The sequence below is a fragment of the Eutrigla gurnardus genome (genome assembly GCF_963514095.1).
Source record: "Eutrigla gurnardus genome assembly, chromosome: 8".
NCBI lineage: Eukaryota > Metazoa > Chordata > Actinopteri > Perciformes > Triglidae > Eutrigla > Eutrigla gurnardus.
Genome location: NC_139922.1, coordinates 21113757 through 21135329, shown reverse-complemented (window position 1 = coordinate 21135329; position 21573 = coordinate 21113757). Strand labels below are relative to the sequence as shown.

The 21573-nt window shown below is 46.5% G+C and overlaps 1 protein-coding gene across 5 annotated transcripts in view; it reads left to right on the top strand.

The window, feature by feature from the left end:
• The window catches only part of LOC311017359 (ankyrin repeat and SAM domain-containing protein 1A), a 55646-nt gene that overhangs the window by 13812 nt on the left and 20261 nt on the right, over nt 1-21573 (top strand). For all 5 annotated transcript variants that reach the window (XM_084015624.1, XM_084015623.1, XM_084015622.1 and 2 more), the window contains 10 exons: nt 5932-6228; nt 6874-6949; nt 7079-7180; nt 7280-7366; nt 7533-7702; nt 7977-8027; nt 8524-8653; nt 9449-9492; nt 10215-10308; nt 13809-14299. In XM_084015624.1, the coding sequence (XP_083871750.1) occupies nt 5932-6228; nt 6874-6949; nt 7079-7180; nt 7280-7366; nt 7533-7702; nt 7977-8027; nt 8524-8653; nt 9449-9492; nt 10215-10308; nt 13809-14299 (1542 nt within the window). The remainder of the gene's footprint in view (nt 1-5931; nt 6229-6873; nt 6950-7078; nt 7181-7279; nt 7367-7532; nt 7703-7976; nt 8028-8523; nt 8654-9448; nt 9493-10214; nt 10309-13808; nt 14300-21573) is intronic.

Here is a 21573-nt window from a genome sequence, read left to right as displayed (position 1 = left end):
CTGGGTGGGTTGGCTGCTTTGATGTTTGAAACACCACAGTAGGGGAGAGCTAACCACTAACTACAGGAACAGACCTGGACTGATTCCACCATCTGGATATCTGGGTTACGCAGGTTCACTACATACTGTAATAGAAATGTACTGAAAAATGTCAGAAACCAGGAAATGAATCTGCAACCCTTTTAATAATTGATTCAGGGCTGCGACGTAGGATCAAATTCATCCTTGGTCAATCTGGTAATTATTTCCTCAATCAATCGATTACTTTGTCAGAAAACCCTGGAGCCATTTAGCCCAAAGTGATGTCATCAGCATTAAAAACAAAACAAAATAATCAATTTACTATTCGTAAGACAAAATATGAAACCACAAAACATTATAAGACAATGAATAACAATTTAATCGGTAGATCAATCTATTATAATAATAAAAATAAAAAAGATGTCTCCCTCTTGTTCCAAATGATGCTGTATTTGTTTATATGGTGAACTATTGCAATTGTATATTTGTATATTGCAATTGTTAAATTGCAATTGTTAAATGAAAACTATATGGAAACTCTGGCTTCATTAGAGAGCATTTTAATAAATGTCTTCATTGACCTATTTTTCGTTAATTGCCATGCATTCTGTGTATTACTCCATAATAAGATCTAGCCCCTGGTCTGCCCACACTCGTATCACGCTACCTCTCACCCTCGCTTCGTCTTCCTATATAGGTCACATGTCTAATACAATATGTGTTTAGATGACTTCCTCTGACCCGGGCTCAGATGTCAGGGTGCTCTGCCGTTAACGTGAAACTCCACCAAGCACTGCTGGACATCCTGGATGAAGTCAAACTGAATAAAATGCTCAGGAGATGTCAAATAAATTACATCTCGTAAGAATAAAGCCAATACATCTCAGAGAGCCTGATGGAGGAACAGTTTCAGCAGCACAAGGAGTTTACTCCTATGGAGTTGGTCACCTGTTTCCCCTCCTTCCTCTGGGAATCGCTAACAGGCAGCACCTGGTTTATCCCCTCTGTCTATCACTTCAGTGTCCAGCACTTCCCTCAACAACACCATCACATACCCCCCTTTACCTTCCCTGGTCCCTGTCATGCCAAGAATTGGTTGAAGCACATTGGAGGAGTCCTTGAGGGGACGTGTTGTTATTTAACGGAGGGACCAGGAATTCCCATTTGCAAAATTCCAGGCGTGTCTTGTATGGCAGTTTGAGCCATTTGCTACTGGGGGAGGAGAGATATCATCTAAGAGGTCTTAAAGGCCTTTAGGTTAGTTGTGTTTGGAAAGCCCTATTTAATCAAGTGGAATATGAAGGGGGGGGGGAAGTAATATTTCCTGTATGAGGGAGAATAAGTCCACTGTACAGATAATTACAATCTGTGGCAGGAAGCCAGTTAGACATTCATCTCACTACAGGACTGTAAGGTCTGTTAACTCTGGAATGCGTGGCAGTGTCCAAATAAAACTCCACTATCAGAGTCAGCCTTTATGTTTAGTTGTTGCTGTGCATTTCATGGAAATAGGTCATTGATATTTGCAGGGCTTTTTGACAAATGAAGGGCTGTAACTTCCAAGTAGTGCTATCTCAAATAAATAATGTAAAGAATGTAACGTTGCAGATGTTCAGCATTTTACTTGAACGATTAAATCATTATTCGAGATTTGGATTCATTTTCCGTCAGTTCCGTCTAGTAGAAAATACAAAAAGATGCATTAAACCGGTATCTAATAAAATGTAGGTGTAAGCAGATGTAGGTTATTATGAAGACGGGACGGTGGATGTGGGCATGCAGCGGGCATTGGGCAGCCCTTTGGCACACTAGCTGCAACAGCTGCTCAGCCCTCCCTTCCTCCTCCTCCTCCTCCTCCACCACCTCCCACCACTACTACTACCAGTACCAGGGGCCAGGCTGACGTAACCGCCGCCTCGTCACGTGACGGAGGTCGCCAGTCAAACCGCGTTACCATCTCCCGGCCTCCAGGTTGTGAGAATCATAACATCCTCTGTTCTCTCCGTCACTGTGCGCCTCTTCCCTCCCGCTCTGAATATTCTGCAGCATGGGAACACAATGGGGTATAATCTCCAGATGTTACTGGTTAGGGCAGGGGTTACCAATCAGCAGCAGCACCAGTGGAGATCTTAATCTCTTCTTGTTCGACATGCACCGAGGTCTAAATAAGGATGATGTTTGATGCGGTCCGTAGCGCCACAACCAGAGACGGGATTTTGATAAAAAAAAACATGTACTTTCCAGGAAGTCTTGGCTGCGTTATATGAATTCTAATCTTGCTGCAAGTCATTGGTGCCATTTGCTGTAATAACCTTCAGAGCTCTGTCTTGTTAGTGCATCATTGTTTGACTGCTCTGCCGCCTGTGGTAATGCAGCGGAGATAAGGCGATCCTGTTCTTTCACAGAGACTTCATTAAGTCCTTCCTATATAAGCACATAACGTTGTTGCACTGAAAGTCGCGTTCATTTAGTCTTAAATATGTTTTCCAACTAGAATTTTTAAATGTGTCGCGCTAAAATTTCAAACATTTCCCATGTGATTTTCTGTCACATTTACACTTTTTAAAATCAGCTTAATGGTAGAATGGTTTGTCTGTGGCTATCAGACAATGCAACTCCTGGGGTTGATTTTTAAACTCTTGTTTATGAAGTTGTGGCTTCTGCATCAAAAAGTATATTTTAATGGCTTTCAATTCTGAACAAATGTAATCATCGGCAGGATTTCAGTATAGTTTCAACAGGAAAGTCACACTTACTGTGTGTTCTCCACATAAACCACAGAACTGAGCGCTATATGATCTTTAGATTCTCCTGGTCCACCCACTGTGTATCCACGTTCCACAAAAGAGCATCTGTTTCAAAAGTCAAGTCAAAAGACGAAGTCAAAACTGGAGGGATGGCGGCAGATTGGAGGGGGTGTTTGAAATTCCCAGAGAGGACCGCGTTGGAAGGCCTCCGTGTGAATTAACAACACGTTCTCACCCCAACACGTCCAAAATGCATCTTGGTCCGTGCTCCAAATGTTCAAACTATGACACTCTACAGGAAGTTAGACCAAGCTGCGTTACTTGACGCCTCGGTGGTGAGATCAGTTTGGATTTACATGTGTAGCGGAGCTTGCATCAGAGGAGGCGAAGGATGGGCTCCATGTGTCATGGCTGCTGGTTTCCCATCAGTGAGTCAAGCGGCTGCTCGGCCGTGTTTAATACGATCGGATGCTGGCTGACACACACAGCCAGAGAGCACTGACCGCCACACTGGCGTGGGAGACGCCTGGCCTTGTCGTTATCACACGCACTGAGCTCAGTATCAGCCCACTGGGTGTCCTCTGCTGCACTCCCGTTTTATATATCGTGAGAAAGGGGCTTCATGTTTGTAGGATGCGTTGGATGCTTCGTGTGAATGAGGGCATGCTGGATCCACTCAGAGTCCTACCAAAGCGGCAGACCTGCGGATTTTAAGGAAGCGAATCACACCGCTGTAATCGCGGCTCGTGCGTTCGCCTGTTGACGTCATCTAAATACTCCTAGTAAATCTCTACAAAGCTGTGACAAATGCTCGCTGGTGTGTCACAGATGAAAGGCGGCGTGCATTTTTTATTTTTTTTTATGTGCGGCCTGGTCTTTCTCTCTGTAATGGTGCGTACATGTGAGAAACGAGTGCACAAATCCCAAATGAAAACCACCCAGGCAGGGAAAAGTGAGGTCGCTTTGGTTTAGTTCTAATAGGCTGTTTTAAACCCCCTTTTTTCCATTTGTTTTGTTCAGTTAAGTTCACCCAAGGGAAAGGCCCCCCCCCCCCCCAGCCGTCCTCTGCATACCCTCTTTTGATAGGCAGGTGTCGTTTTGTTTCTCTAAGCTCCACCTCCCGTCTCTCTGCTCAAGCTGTGACCTGCTTTGCCAGTGTAGTACAATACTCTCTCTCTCTGTCTCTCTCTCTCTTTCCCTCCAACAAATGAAGGAGATACCTGCTGATCCCATCTGGTGCCAGGTCTTTGAGTTAGTCTCATTCATAGAGCTGCAGAGAAACTGTCCCATTTGCCCCACGATGTCCTGCCTTCAGTGGCACAGCTGGCATGTTCCTCCTCCAAACTGGCATCATGCATGCCCATGCGGCGGCTCCTCATGCCAGCTGTCAGCCCCTCGTAGGTGGCTCTGTGTTTCTGGAATGACTGACTCTCGGAGCACGGCGTTCCCTACTGCTGGCATGACCTGCCGCGCCCATCCGAGCACAACACGCCGACGCGGCCAAGGAGCCGCAGGGTTAGACAGGTTTTGTTTTTTTACGGATTGCCAAGGATCACATGTTTGCAATTCTGTCACATCTTGAACCAATGAGAGCAGTGATTGTAATCCAACTCGCATGCTTATCTCATACGAGGGGTCGGATGGTGTGTTTTTTTATTTATAGGTTTTTTTCTACGCTACTCTTCCCCTGTGTTTAGTTACAACCCAGCAGCCCAGTCTTGATTATGAATATCCATGTTGTCATTGTGTGTTTTGAGAGAGTATTCCCAAGCCATCAGCTCCTGGTTTGCAGTGTCTGGCCCCCTGCTGGCCGTTCATGAACATCAACAACGGTGCTGGAGGTTCTCAGCTCAGTTCCACATCGATCTTCTTGTTGCATGCGAGTCATTAGATCCAATTATCACCACTTACTGAGTTGACTTTGTAATTACTGCTTTTAATCATTGCTGCTTCGAGCTTGTTGTCGTCCAGTGAAGGATTTTGAGATGCGATCTTGGTTTAGCAGTGTGGAATGATCATAACGTGAACATTTTGACATGAGGGACGCCGGCACATCACTGGCTGTTGAAATGATGTGAGTGTGTAATAACAGTGTGTAATACACACGCTATGTTGCGGTCACCCAGGCCACTTCATGCATCACCGCTCTCTCAGCTAGGGATGGGATGATGTAAGATTTGATCACGGATGAAAAACAGTCATGGTACGTTTTCAGGATCATTGTGAATATGTTCACACGCGACTTCAAAAAGCTGTCCAGTTCACTATCATGGTGTAGTAGATAAAAAAATCCAGCCTAACCCTCAAAATACAGGAAGTAATACTAATAATAATGTAATAAAAACAGACTCACGTTGTCCCCATTTTTTAAAATATATTTTTGTGTATTTATACAGGGAGACCATATGATTGCATTATTTTTACAGATTTTTTTTTTTTTTTTTTTTTTGACTAAAATGGATGTTCACTAAAACAAAATGGCAATACAAATATTTGTTTCTTTTGCCATTTTTAAGAGATATAAGAACACATTGATGATTATCGGTATAATATTGTGAATAGCAGTGATTTCAGCCATGAGAGTGGTGACATCATGACATTTTCATATCGTCCCATGGTTTCTCTCAGCTACCCTAGAAACTCAACCGTCACAATGCAAAGCATGTGGAAATGCAGAAAGGTCTAAAACCTCCATGATTGTTGCAGATGGTATGCTCTCGTGTGTGTGTGTGTGTGTGAGCAGAAATAGCGCCTCATCGATGTGACAGCCCATCTTGACAGGGTAAAACTAATGGGCCATGTGTCACCCTTCCTAACTCTACGATGCCAGTGACGGTCTGCCATCAGTGGCCCGTGTCTCTGTTCATTCCCCACCTGTCTGGGTGCCTCTGCCCCTCTGCTAGCACCCTCCTGCCCACTCACACCCGCTGTCATGCCCAACACCTGTCCTCATTGGTCCATGCATGCCTGCTAGTCCTCCCCCCAGACCCACCCTGTCCCCCTAGGCCTCACTATAGCTTCATCTTTGTCGGTGCTGCCCTTTTCATGACCTTTCTAACCTGCTCATATGGCTCTATGACTGTTTAACCTCCGCAGGACTCCGCTGAGTCACCTGCTCTTCCTTATTAACAAACATGACTATGACTTTCCTTTATGACAACAGAACAATGACAACGAGACGCCGCTGCACTGCGCTGCCCAGTATGGCCACTCCCGGGTGGTGCGGCTGCTGCTGGAGGAGCTGACGGACCCCACCATGAGGAACAACAAGTTCGAGACCCCGCTGGATCTGGCCGCGCTGTACGGCCGCCTGGAGGTGGTCAAGCTGCTGCTCAGTGCCCACCCCAACCTGCTCAGCTGCAACACCAAGAAGCACACGCCGCTGCATCTGGCCTCTCGCAACGGACACCTGTCGGCCGTGCAGGTGCTGCTGGATGCCGGCATGGACATCAACTACGAGGTGTGTGTGTGTGTGTGTGTTTGCGTCTACATGTGTGACAACTCGAGGGCTTGCAACTATGTCTTAATGTGCTCCCATGGCTGAAATCATGTGGGGTAACTTAATCTGTCCTTGCAGCACTTCCTCTCTCTACTTCCTACTAAGGCTATGAGATTAAATGTAAAACTCTTAAGCTCTCGGTTTGCAAAGGAACTGCTGTGGTATCAAAGCAGAACTGGCCTTGCTCCCCCTGGTGGGCCCTGTGGCTCTGACTCTTTACCAAACTGTGTCATCCATCTGACTGGAAATACTTTTCCCCTTCACTCCATCCTTTTTCTCCCTCTGAATGTAGGATGGGGAGTCTAACCAGTGTCCTTCTATTCTGTAGGCTGCAATTAGCATGGCCCTCTGAGCTGGAAAATGATCTGCTTTGATTTGGCAATCACACAATTGCCTGACTGGGTGCTGGGCATAAATCCGGTAGTTGCCATATACGGTTTATCTTGCTTAAATGTGAGTGTCGCAACAGGACTGCTCACTGCTGCAGTCTGATTCACCTGGCAATAGTAGAAGGAAATACGCATATCCGTGTCAGACATTGGTGTTTTTCCTCGACTCTCTCTGTGCCTCTGGCTCTTCATGCCCTTGTTTTTTTTTACTGCTTAGACGGAGAAAGGTAGTGCCCTCCACGAAGCGGCCTTGTTTGGGAAGACGGATGTGGTGCAGAAACTTCTCAGTGCAGGTCAGACTTCAGTGGCACACCAAAAAATACACCACAATCACTCGCTGCTCTAAATCAACGCAGCTCCGATTAAGTAAATGAAATGAGAAAAAAACACACACTTGACTGTTCCTTGTGGTCATCCGCCAGGCATCGATGTGAACATCCTGGACCAGAAGGGCCTGTCGGTGCTGGACACTGTCAAGGACATGCCCTCGCAGAAGAGCAGAGAGATCGTTGCTCTCATCATAGGTGAAGAGAACGAGAGCAAACGGAGAACCTTTTGAGGGGAATATCCTCTCTGTTTCACATTTACCGGCTTTGACACAATCTCTTGTTTGTCTGTCGCAGGTCACAAGGCTGGAAAACCCCCTGACATTGACCTTCCCCCGCCACCGATCCCTCCGCCTCAGGAGAGTCCCAGCCCACGGAAAAAGAGTAAGATTTACCAGATGTCTGAGAAGTTGGGGGGTTTTGAACTGAAGTAGCTGTGATTCAGTCAGCAGTTAAAACGGGAAGCGGCGATCAGCAATAAAAAAATGCAAAAGACGGGGGTCATCTGTAATCAGTTTAGCTAAGACACCTGTGTACATTGACATTACAGGTGATCTGGAGAAGGTGAGCGAGCTGATCTCGGGGCTGGCCCCGGGGCCCGAGGAGGAGAGCCCCTACGAGGCTCTGTTTGAAGCCACCTCTTGTCACTCTCTGGACAGCCTCACCAGTGGCAAGTCCTCGGACAGGGACTCTGGTCGGCCAGAGAGCGAAGCTGGAAAGGTCAGCAGGAGTGTAACTGAAACCCCCACACACACACACACACACACACACACACGGAGGCAACGTGGGAACCTTATCAGACTTTTATAGGAGAAAAAACATGCAGAACTCCCACTAGAGGGTGATAGTGGACTGCGCCTCAAACCAATCCAGCATTTCGCTCCTCGTGACACAGAGTTCAATGTGTTTCTTAATTTAGTTCTTGCAATAAACGAATGATAGATTTATTATCAACCGTATGTTTAATCCGTTTTATATTCCGGATCATTCACAGAAAGACCGCCTGGTCCACTCGTCACATCATGGCCCTGGTCATGAAGAAGAGGTGAGGAGCTAAGATCACATGTTGCCATGTAACGACACAGATTCTCATGTGCTGCCTTCGGAAAGTGATTATCTGCTGCAGAGAAAGCCACTTTTCGTTGTGACCCCCCCTTTCCCCTCCTTCACGACTGCTCCATCACGGCCACTGCTCAAATCACACCGCTTCCTAATAAATATTCATCCGAGTGCAGCATGAGACGCAGGCAACGGGGGCGTGAAAGGGAGGAGAAGTGAAGTGGAAAGACAAAATCACAGAAACCTGTCTGGCCTCAGCGGTCACTGACCGTAGACGACGCTTTGTTGAAATAACGTTAAGGACGTTTTTGTTGTTTTTTTTCCACAACCAAAACATTTTTCCAGCTTTACGCACCAAAGATGTTTCGGATCATAAATTATAACGAGTTTTGAGGAAATAGCAAGTCACTCCAAGTTGTTATTCACCTCCCCTCCCTCTCCCTTTCCTTGCCTCTGCTCTCTGTGTGTGTTTTTTTCTGCAGGCCTTCTGTACTAACAGCAGTATTGATGAGCGAGGAGAGACGATGCAGGACGAGGATCACACATATGAGTTGTTGCTGACCGCCCAGACCAAACACCCGCCGCCCAGCCAGGAGTCCCACTCCAAAAAAGGTAATAGTGTATTTCAGGGATTAACCCTCAAGGAGTATCCAGTATTTCTTTGTTTGCATGAGATTCTTATAATCCAGGGTAAAGCATGCATATCAATGACGCCTCATCCCTGGCAGCGATAAAGCAGATCTGGTGCAGAGCTGGGGCCTGAATGCATCACTTTCCCAATCAGCAAGAGCGCCTACACATACGGTCAACGCTCACCAGGACCGTACATGAGCTGACCCTCCTTAGTCGTGGCTGATGAATGGCACTGCATGCAATTGGCTCAAATGGGATTAAATTAGGAGGCCATCTTGATCCCTTGCTGTTAAAGTTTTGAAAACCAGCCCCTCGGGCCCTCCAGCTTAGTCAGCCTCACTAGCACCATTAGAAAACGTCACTGAGCTGAAGGGTTGGAGTTTAAACGCTGATGTCATCATGCCGCCACCCCCCACCACCACCCCTCCCCTTTCACTTTATCATGTCCTCCGCCCATTGGTCGGAGAGAAATGAGAAACGATTAGTTTCTCATCCGTTTTAAAACTCCTTTATCACGTCAGCAGCTGCAGCACTGTTTAAATAGCAGGCAGATTAATCTGCGAGTCTGCCTGACTTGTCGCCATGCATAATACATGATTTTCTTTTGATTATACATCACTTTCACTTCCTTTTCAGCATAATGGCTGTCCTGACAATCAGAAGTGTCTGTGACCTCAAAGATATATTGAGTAATTGAACTCTGGAATGGGCCAAGATCATCTTTCATCCGCCCCAAACTCCGTCCTCACTCGTGTTTTTTCTCTCTCTCCTTAGATGAGAACGCCACTCTCCAGTCTTCCAACAGTGTCCTACCTCAGGTAAACGTTACATTCTTTCATTCAATGTTGCATCATGCCATAGGTTACATTTGTGGAAATACATATGTCTCATTCTTTGTTTGCTAAATCCTTTTGTGAAAACTTGCCAAAAACCCATACGAATGGAATTTTGAGATCAGTATCCCAGCTGCGATTTGAATTATCATATGTGGAGCATGACCATAAAGGGTTATATAATGAAGCTGGAGGTCTCCTCCCAGTCAGAGATTGAGTCATATGTCAGCAGGAGGCAGAGGTCGTCTTAAGCTGACCCTCATAATGACTGCGTGAAGCCGCCTGCTCTATTTATTGTCCCATCATATCTTATTTTATTGCCTTTTCCAATTTATCATCCGGTTTGCCGTTTTTATTAGTGCTGCCTAACACCCACCACCCCACCTGCTGCCCACAATATCTGCTCACATCTTTTATTTCAAGCTCCCGTCGGATTAGCTGTGCTGCTCAGCTGCTGTATCGTCATGGATGAGCAGCACGGCGTCCTCTCTGCTGATCTACAGCCGCCTGAGGCTGCATTATGGCTGATGTGGACAAATCTGCCACCAGTACCACCACGCAGGCATCAATCAGCTAGCGTCTTAAGTCGGCTCAATAATTAGCGAGGGCTGTTAATTGAGTGCAGATGCTAATATGATTGTGATTGGGCGGTGAGATTTGATTGACAGGTGCATGCTAAAGTCTTTTTCCATTCTGTCCCACATTAGCGTAAACCCACTGCCCCAAACGACCTCAGAGCCCCAAGCAAGACGAAAGACACCCTGCACCCTCCTGGACGGGTGAGCCCACGAGCAGCAGGAGGTGAGTTCCACCACGTTCCTCAGATTTTAGTAACCTAATGAGGAACAACTGCTGCTGGCAATGCTGAGAGGATAGGATGGACTGGACACATCAGAAAAAAGGGGGGGGAAACACACATAAGCCAAGCATGTCGATGAACTGGGAGAAATGCATTTGAGTTTGCAGGGTGAGCTGGGCGAGGCTCGGATTAGCGCTGCCAGGGAATGCATGATTGGCATTCTGGAGCAGCAGAGCACATTGGACTTGTCGAGAGCAGGCTGATTGACATTCCCTGGCAAGTGGAAAAGACTCATTTCACTGCCAATACGCAACCGAATTCTTGATCAGATTGTGCCATTCCTATCTCAGATCCACACGCCGCTTAGAGCTGGATTTGCCACGTCATCCGGTCAAGCATGGAGCGGAGGTAAGGGAGCATGGACTCCGGGTGTCGCCGACACGCCTGCGGATATCTTTATTGAATAATCTTTTTTTTTGGAGCATGTTTGCTGTAAAACTGTAGGAAGGAGCATGGGAGGCATGCTGAATTGATGGAGCTGTTTACAGGCGGAACCAGACAGTTTGTGGGTTGTTTGTTTAATTATTTTCCTGGATGTGGGAAAGACTTTGAAGTCCTTTTGTCCCAAATTATTTTTTAGAGGGACCGCAGCAACATTAGGATGATACGTTTAATATAACAAATCTATCATATGTGAACTTTGACGTCAATGCACACTAGGTGCAGTTAGAAAGTGGACCTCCTGATTTTAAAGTATATAAAATATATAATTTAAATTCATGATGAATGTAGGATTAAAGGATAAGTGAGTCGGTTTGACAGTTATTGCTAATATGGGCCTTTGTGTCCTTTTTCCTTGGGTTATAATCTTGTTTCCCTTTTCCAAAACCACAAAAGGCAGTTAGTTTGTGTGAAAACCACTTTGAGATTTTGCATGTCAACTAGTTAAACACACAGTTCCCCACTTCTGTGTTTTACATGAACACAGACAGCTGTTTAGTTCTGCTCCAGTGGAACGTGGTTTTCATCGGGACTGAAGCAATCTGAGGTCCCATCTTCTTGTGGACGGTCTGGGACTAGACCTCAGCACTCCGTGGCAGGTGGAGGAGATATGCACGGTCAGCGATGCCAGGGTGTTTATCATCTGTCATAAACACATTGCTGTTCTCAGCAGGAATATAGTGTTTCCCCAACAGATTTCCACCTGTGTACTGATTTATCGGATTTCCAAGCAATATAAATCTCACGAGTGGTAACATCGCATAAGTCTCACGGACAACAAACATGGGCTTTTCATAGTACACAGTTATGAACAGCGAGAGGGACGAATCCATATTTATGAAATATGATCTGCTCATGTAGTTTCCCTCAGTCATGCATTCCTTTCTTCATTATGGCTGCAGCTTTTACAGATTCAGTTCCCTCTAAAGGGGAAAAAAAACAAGTCATGGTTCATCCAAAGCACTGAATGGTTGCTTCATGGATGTGCTGTTATGAATTGCGATGACACAGATGGATGCAGGGAGGCTGAAGATGGGAAGCACCTGTTTAAGTACCATAGTTTGCTTGTTTTCATTTACTTGGTGCCTTTTACATATTTTTGAATGAATTTGATTGAATTTGAGTATGATAGTTCATTGTTCTTTATTATTTATCAATGGAACGTATTTGTTTACTGGCTTTACTGTAAATGTCCAAACATCAATAAGACACTCTTTATTTCCTTATTGACGTTCTTGCTGTGGAAGAGTCTGGAATCTACAGTAAAGCAGCGGTTTCACAGGCAGAGCACGACTTGACTTTGGACTTTGTTGGCTGTCGGATGGTGGATTGACAGCCAGCAGCGGCACTGCAGCGTCTGCAAAACGAGCCTGACGTCACCAGTGAGACACGGAGCCGCTGTTGCCAAACGAAATACACACATCCCACCTCTGTGATGACCTCACCCCGTCTGCTGGGAGTCGTAATAACATCAGATTGTGTCCATGCGCATTTTTTCCACCGTAGAACTGCGTGAGCGGAGGGTGCAGGGGTTCTCTGCGACGCCTAACACCGTGTGAGATTGTTGGAAGCGCATCGATGTGCTCATAGGGCGTTCACACTTCCCAGCTGCCAAGGGGGAGAGGGGAGGGAAGGTGTTTGGCTGTGATCCTGACATATGCGCGCAGTACACTCATTCGCCCCTTATAACACACACGCAAACACACACCCACGCACACTTTCCCGAGACGTGGAAGTGTTTCGAAACTTGTGAAAAGCGGAGTTTGTGTGTTTTTTAACACTTTCCCTCGTGCTACAAATGGTCCCTGGAATGGTAAAGGGGCAGCGTCGCCAGTTTGCGTGTTTGTGGTACACTTCCTGTCCTCGTGCACAGCAGATTTCGCCGTCTTCACCCAGCCAGCTCTTTTTGATGTTTCCGGTCTTTTGAGCGGCAGGTTGAGAGGTAGCGGAGGCGAGTTCACGGGGCGATTTTTTGCTGAAACTCTTCTGTGAAGGACGGACAACGTGTCGCAACAGGTCGCTACTTTTCCTGTGATATCACTGCCCCAGTTTCACCGACACCAAACACCGTGACCCTGTCACCCTGGCAGAGGCCGCCCACACACACACACACACACACACACACACACACACACACACACACACACACACACACACACACTACAACATGTGTCACAGGGCTAATTATCAGGAGTCTGGCTGCTTGAGGATAGGGAGATTCAAATTTCCATTCCGGAGCCACCATTAGGGGCTAGAATTAGAAGGCAGAAAAACACAGAGGGCTGCCGGTCGCACGGCAGACAACAAGCCGCTTCACCGCGGTGCAAAGGGAGATCACTACAGAGCCACACGGACTCTTTTTCCCAAAACCTCTGTCGTCCCGTGGCTGATTTGATTGTGGAAAAGAGGCTTAGGTGGAAGTAATTCCCCGGGGAGAGGGCGGAGGGGAAATCTAATTGTTTTTAATTGTCGGTCTCATTAAGGAGTTGTTTTCATTGGAGACGGCAGCCGGTGTAAGTTTCACATTTCAGTCTTCTTGTTCCTGTTGGGTTGCATATTCTGGTGTGTTTGTTGTTTCCTGTGATTGGTGGTTGTTGCATGTCAGTAGCTTGGGGGATTTCTTCATGTTCATGTAATTTTGGAGGGGAATGGACAGAGAAGAGGGCCTGTGAGGTAAGGCGAGACACAAAGATGCCCAGCATCCATTCCCTGTGACGGGATACAGCCGGGCACCAGCAGAGCGCCGTCAGACGGCTGCAAGCTGGGTTTGGAATTCTGTTCTTTCTCGAGCCAATATACGCCTTCTCCCATCTCTCCTGTTTTTCTTCTCCGTCACTCCTGGTAGGAAACAATTACAGATCTGTTTCTGGGCTTGTGTGGGCGGTTTCTTATTAGCCATGCTCTAAGGATCGGCCCCTCAGTCATAAGCACTCTATCCAGCCCTCACGACCGACTACTCTTTCTTCTCTGACTTTGTCCATTCCTTTTTCTCTTTCTCTAGATAACTCCCAGCCCAGCAAGGATCAGGGAGCAGGTGTCCCGGAGCAGTTCACTGGCCTCCTGCACGGATCCTCTCCCGTTTTTGACAGCCGCGAGGATCCCTTCAGGCTTCCAGGTGCTCCGCCATCCAACCAGAGCCAGCCAGAATTAAAAAAACCCGCCAAAGTAAAAGAGGAAGTAGCAGCCGCAGCGCCGCCCAGCCGTCCCAGCATGGCCGCCATCCTGACAGACTGTGATCCCAAAGCAATTTATGCAACTGTGAACAAGGAGCCCAGAGACTTGGGTGCCGGAGCGGTGTCTGCCGTGAGGATGCGCCCTCCTGGGGACCTGAAGCTGGCACGCAGCCTCTCCAAGTCCGACTCCGACTTGCTGGTGTCGCCCCCTAGTGAGGAGGACGGAGGGTTGGGGAACCGCAGCGAGTCTGTTTCTAACTGTAGCACTGGCAAGAAAAGGCTTGAGAAATCTCCCTCTTTCACCTCAGAATGGGACGAGGTAAGTCTTTGGTCACCTTTTATTGTGTGTATCTCTTGGTGTTTGTAGGCTTTAGTCGTGCTGGACTGTACTGTGATCATCTCTTGTGCACAATGTGTTTTTTTTTTTTAAACAATGCCCCCACTTGTTCGGCTTAAGTTAGCTCAGGCTGCAGCCATGAGACATTTGTCCACAACTACAACCTCAGAACTGGCTGCAAACAACTCTGTTGACTGTAGTGAACTTCCGCAAAGATGCTGTTCTCTTGAGGAGGACACTGCAATTTCATCTCCATCTTGTTTTCAACACAAACCGTCAGCAAACACAATGGAAAAAAAAAGTCTACATGAAAATAGGGAAGGCCTTTCAATAAGTACGGTTCAATTTTGCTGCTAATGTTGCACCCAAAACTTGCTCCCTTAAATCCTTAATTGGTGCGCCTTCATTTTTTCAATCCTGCCTCGTGTTTGTTATCACAGTGGATATTCATAACTCAATATATTCCTCCTTGCAGCATTGTAATGCTTTATCTGGCACGTTGATAAAGAGCCGAGTCGAGACGCAGAGAGAAGAAATTAGAGGAGACGAGAACGTTGGGGATAAAACGGCCGAGGAGCGGAGAGAGTAAGACAAGAGAGGCAAGAAATTGAGATTCAGAAAGAAGATATAAGCCGCGGATCCGTCTCCCTTTTGGATTGTCTCGGCTTCAAAAAGCAACCGAGTCTCTGTGGAGACGAGCAGACTTCGTACAAACAAACACAGAACAAGTAGAGGATTATTTCAAGATGAAATGAACTTAGTTTGTTGGATTCTGCTGCTTGAGATGCACAGGAAGCTTTGCATCAGCATTCTTTAGAATTATATAAATATTTATGGACCGAGATTAGAACAAATATAACAGTGTATGAGCGGAGGTATATACAGTTAGCATGGTTCCCTCTCCAGGCCTCTTCACCATTTTCCGACCACAATCCTCTTATTGTTAGTAGGATTAATGATATCCTCCAAGCCTCTCAATTAAGCGTCGCCATATCCTCTCAGCAATGTTCCTTCACATTGTTTGCATTGTTTCTACCGTCGACAACATGCGTCTCTCTTACAACTTTCCTCGCCCCGACCCGCGATCACGTTGCATTCCCGATGCAAGAGCGTCCCGAGCGAACCGCTGGCTCGGACAGCACCGCCAACGCTCGTCTCTCCGCAGTGAGATCGCATTGCCGCCAAGTGTTCCTTTACACGGCCCAGTCGGAGCAGCTCCGGGAGCTGAGATGACTCCGAGGTCGATGTCTCGGAGTTGTTCTTTCATGGATCAATAACCTCCACATTTGAGGCGGGCAGAGCAGGCCTGATTTGTGGATGTTGTGATTCTGTGCGGGGAAATTGAATGAAACACAAATATCTCTACAAATATTGTTGAGAAGCGCCGATGATACAGTTATTAGACTTCCCTGTGCTGACTTATTCTCTTTTGTTTTTGCTGCATCTGAACTACGCAGCAACAAAAACACTGAATTATGCATTATTATATGATGTTTATGACCTCCTCAATAGACGCCGTCGGACCTTCCCTCTAATGAGAGCCTTGACTCGTCTCCACTGTGATAACGCAGCTTTGTTATTTATTCTTTATGCGTGCGTGCAGCCATAAAACTGTGCCAGATGTCGTGTTTACGTCGCTGCAGTTCCGTGGTCCCGGTGTCGGGGTGCTAACTGTTGTACTAGCCCACAGCAATGAGGCCGAGTTGAGGAGAAGGTCTTTATGCATGCCGACAACTTGTGTTTGTGTTTGTTTTCTGTCTGGAAATGCTCCCGTCAACGCTCAGACGGAGAGGGAGGGGCCGGCATAAAAAGCCCCTTACAGAAGCGTGTCAAAGTTCAAAACACTTTTCTCGCCCGAAGGCAAAGCGAAGCAGCGTGACTCATGCTTGTGTACAGTCGGTGCAACCTCGTCTTTGGGGTTTTATAGGTGTGAGCACCTATCTACTTCATCGACGTTCACAAGCGTCGACCACATTAACACTTTATTGTTTTGTCAAAGCCTGCCAAGGACACACTCACAGAAAATTGAAGGTAGTATTTGACTAAAGGTACTAGCAAATAAACTGAGCTTCAGACCTTCTCTGTATGCAGCCGGTGAGTTCCAGAGTAAAGAAGCTGCATTATAGAGTAGTAAAGTCAGGCAGGTGAACACACAGCTCCTGTTAACTCATTGAGGATGTATTGGTTTATGACGGCTAATGAAAAAAGAAATGCAGAAATAAGATATTTTGTGTTGGAAACACTGTCACTATTCTGTAGTTTGTCCACCAGAGTAGTGACGTATTTATCTCAACTGTGAAGTTTTTAAATTTATGTTATCTGCCTTAAAACAAGTAGTTTCTACTACCCTGTATTGTGTTTCTATATAGTACTTCAGGCTTTTATCTATTAATGTTTAATTTTGTGATAAATAATGTTATCAACAAATTATAGCCCAGCCAATTCTGGATTTTTTGGGGGTCGATACTGATATAGATATTTGGGAGTTATATCTGTCAGTATATTGTGCAAGAATCCATTTTAACATTCTTGATACGGATCCCTTGGATTCCTTTTTTTAAAAGAGATATGAGGAATTAGGAGGAAGATACAAACCGGTTGTTTTTACAGTAATAAAACCAACATGTCAGTGCTCTCTGGTGGACAAACTGTAGAACGATAACTGTAGAACCTAGTTTGTTCATTTCTTTACTGCTATTCTTGTCATCAGCCGACATGCACACCGATACGATATATATCAGGCAATAAGCAAATATCCCAATGAAAATGTGCCAAAGTTGGTCTTATTTTAATGTCATCTATGGCTTATTTAAGTCCAACCTTCACTTGGAACGCTGAAATAGAGACAAAGCGTTGACACATGCCTGAGTTCTGAGACGTCGTGGTTCCTCTGCAGAACACTGTGGTCCAATTGAGTGACAAGGTCAATAAAAGGGAACATTTTGTCCGCTGGATTCTTTTAATTCCCCCTCCAAACTTTCGGGTCACAGACAGGCCGCTGTACTGTCTAATTATCCAGTTTAACGATCACCTCACCCCCTCACATTGTGTCTGAGGGATGTGGTCTCAGGCATTGTGACAGGATTAAGGCAGGCATGACATTACTTGGTTATTGGAAATTGCTGCTCTTCCCCCGAGGCCTTCAGCAGCTGTAGCCCTTGTCTTCTCACGGTGCTTTTTGGAACAGACTGAAGCCTGACGATTAATGTTGTTGTCAAAGAAAAAAAGGCAAAACAGAAAGTATAGTCGTCCTCCCAAGTGGCAGGAGAACAGGTTGTCTTGTTGGCTTCTCACCGCGGAGGAGATCTTATCGGTGAGAAGGGGACACACTTCAGGCGACGGCCTCATTTGCAGTGTGCTCCATAACTCGAGAGTGTTACTGAGTGAACTGGTTTAAAGTCCATCTGAATGCCTTAAAAGCTTATTTGAAATCTTAAAAGTAGGCTGCTGGCACACGCATCTCGGTTCATCTTTAATTATTCATACATCGCGTGGACTGCAGTTTATTTACTCTCCACTGTGCCCGACAGATAATGAAATAGTTTAGTATAATACAAACAATGCAGTCGACATGGAAAATGTATGGTTTTGCTCTGGTTGTCAGCAGAGTAGCCGTGATCAGTACGTGCTCCCTGACAGACCGTGTATGGACTATATTTGTGCCCGTCAGCTGGACCAACGGAGCTCATATCCATTCAATGCAAATGTGTAAGATAAGCCCTCGCTGCCTCAAAGAGGATGTGATGAAGATGCAGATCGCAGCAGCAACTCCACTTTTTTTTTTAATTGCAATGATTGCCTATACGTCCCAAATCAGATTAGGCTTTTCTCATTCAGTTGGAGCCCCTGTTGGCATTCTCGTTAGTGTTGCCTTTGAAAGGGTCCAATTTCTTTTGTCCAAATTTGGTAGCCTTCGTTAGTGTTAATGAACTCGGAGGTCTGCTTCTTCTGCACTTTGAATAGGGATTCAGATGCCTGGGAGTTTCTGCGCTGAAAGCAGAAGGCAAACGCCTGGGAAGCTTTCTTCTCCCGCTTCCTTTCAGAGAATAAGTCTGCTTGCTTGAAATGGAAATATTCAGACCGGCCGATGTAAAGTGCATCGCAAACGAGAGGAGTGTGTGGGGAACGTAGTTAAAGTTTGATTGGGCGTAACCTAGCCTGCACTCTCTTTAATGACGTTGGGAGTGTCCTGTGAAAATGAAACCCCCCTCCCCCCCTCTGTGTCTCTCTCCCTCTCTCTGTCTCTCTCTCTTGGCCAACATTGCTCCAGCTACAGTGTTTTCATTACTGTTGTTCCCTCTGAGATGGCGGCCATCTTGCTGGTCACAGCTGAATGCTCTGGAATCCTCTACTGAGCTGTGTGACAGCATTTGGGCGAGGGGTCCCAGGACGTTACCAAACCCATCCCCTAAGGCACACACACTAAAACACACACACACCCTTAAAAAAACATATTTTTCTTCTTCTCATCTGGTTTGCTAAATATTCCCGTTCACACACCCTCCTTGCTTTTCTTTCTATATCTGCCCCCCCCCCCCCCCTCCTTTTCTCCACATGAGCAACACACACCCTTGGAACTGCCTCTGGTTTCAAGACAAGGAGATTTGACTTGCATGAGGTCTTGGCCTATGCATCTCTCCATTTACGGAGTGTGTGTGTGTGTGTTTTGTGCGGGGGTGTGTGTGTGTGCTGGTGTGTAACACGCATGCTAATGTGGGTTGGTCTTGGTCGTGGGGATCAGACTGAAGATGACAATCCAGGGGGCACATTGTGTGGGCCGGCGAGCTGAGCTCCACAGATGGGAGGAGAGAAAGGAAGACGGAGGGCTGTAGACGGAGACAGAGGGAGCAGGCCGCCCATCCACGGCCTCGTTGCACTTTTCACTTCCTTTTCCACTCGTACGCCACGGATCCAGTAGGCACTATGAAACCGGCTTTTGTGAGTATCGATTCCCTTACAGGCAGCAGGTGGAGGCTCATTAATCTCGTCTACCTGCTATGAAAGAATTGAATAGGAAAATCATTGATGCTTTCTAGCATTTCTTTGGATATTTTATTCTTGTAAAGCCTGCTTTATTGGTAAAAGCTGATGGCTAAACAGAGCACAATGCAATGGGGATCGGGGAGCTTAAGCCCCTACTTTGCGTTGTTCTTCTACTTTTAAATGCGTTCTTTCAAAAGTTATTGTGTGTGGCTTTTTCAAATTTATGGGCAAGCACGCAGCATCTCTTTGTCCCCCCCCCCCCCCCCTTCTTGTGTGTTGCCACGTTCCTGAACACTGGATTTGCCGTAGCTTTGTTTTTCTCTGAGGACAAAAGTGGCCTCGCTGTTTGTTGGAGAGAGCGTGTTTGACCTGCTGAGATCAAACCAAACTGTGGCTGTGTGTCACGGCCCGCCGCAGCCAGCAGGGGGAATCTATACTCTAATCCCCACCAGGGGGAGAACACAGGAGAACCACAGGGGGGCTTAGACATGCAGGCACTCGAGTCAATTGAGAAAATAGGTGTCCTCTCTGTTCTAACTTCTTCAAAGGATTTCACTTTATTGGGAGACGTGCATATATATGTCTACATTATTTGGGAATGAGTTTTCCAAGTTGTATGGAAGGGACATGTTGCCTGAAAACACAAGCGTGACATTGGTCTATTTCTGGAGGATGTTGAAGGGACTGCTGACAGCGCTTTGTCCCACTGTGGCATTGAGGCGTTGGCACCCGCTTCAGCCGCTGGTGTGCTTGTGTCTCCCTTGATGCCATTCACTATAGTCTGTCATTTTCCGTCCAACCCTTGTTTTGGAGCCAACTTGCCCATTTGAGGCCGGTGGTCCAGGCACACTCTGCCTGCAGCAGCCTTTTGTTTCACCCTGAACAAGGTCTGCCAGACCTCCTCTAGCTCTCCCTCCACCCCCCACCCCCCCTCCCCGAGCCTCGTATTGTTCCATATTCTCAAGGCTAATAATGATAGAACATTTTCTGCTTCCAAATCACAGTCAAATTGCAGCCAATATATTGTGAGCCATCGATTAGATATGCTCAGTCATCCCGCTGCGAGGAGCATTATAAATGAGTTCCTGTGTCTTTAATCTCCTGGCCATCTCCCATCACTGCTCGCTCTTCAGCTGTTGACCTCCGCCTCGCCGCTGACTTCTGACCCTCCTCATTGTATCTCCCTTCTCATAGCGAGTCCCTTGCACAATGGACGCCTCTCCATTTCAGGTCTCTGTATTGATTCAATCCCTCCCCCCCCCTCCTCGCGGCGCCAGGCTTTTTAGTCCTCGGCCATGAAATTCAGAGGCTTTTTCTTGTTGTGGCTATGTTTTACCTCGAGGAAATCACCATGCCGTGTCCCCTGATAAGGATGTATTTACCCAACTCCAACACTATATCACACCTGCCTTTCACGGTAGCTGCTTCTAAATCTCATCGGAGCAACTATTCCCTTTTTCACTGATACACACCAAGACCGATTGCAGCTGTGTGTGTTTTTGTTGCTCGATTGTGTTTAAAAGGTGAAAAAAAACCCGCTGACCTTACCTGAAGTGCAAGTGTGTTTAAAATGCAACCCATCATCCTCTTGTTTTGTGTTTTTTTTTCTTGTTACGGCAGCTCGGGGCATTCACAACGGTACCCTGAGGTCATTGCACATGCAGCATTGGGGAGGAATGAATATTACAACCTCTGCGCTCGTGTTTAAAAGCTCGTGTCTTGTCCCTTGCGAGCTAAAGAAATAACAATGGCAGTTGAATTGCACCACACAGCCCCTTATTGCCCCCCTTCTGCTCGTTGCGGAGAAGTGATGCCACTGACAGGAGCATTATCCTCCCTTCAGTACCGACCTCGGCCCCTTTATGAGATCGAGGACTGCCGCCGTTGGGATCTTCTGGGATCTCCTCATTTAAGTCTCTGCAAGAATGCAAATTCCCTCAAATTAATTTGGAAAAAAGGTGAAATTGAGGAAAAGCTGGTAACCTCCACTCACTCCCAAAAGTACCCGATTATCTGCAAAAGGAAATGCTAATACTATTCTGATTCTCCTTAAAAGTTTGTGGAGCATATTTTCCATTTGGTTAGGTGCAATAAAACCACCGAGGCCTGCAGAGACACGCTTACAGTAGCCACCTATTTTTTTGCTGACTCATCTGGGTCTTTGTTCAGGTAGGCGAGGTGCTGCCAATTCAGCATCAATGTTCCTGTTTAATGACTGATGTAGGGAACATGTGCTGCTGATGGATGGAGCTTATTCGTCAAGCTTGTGTGAC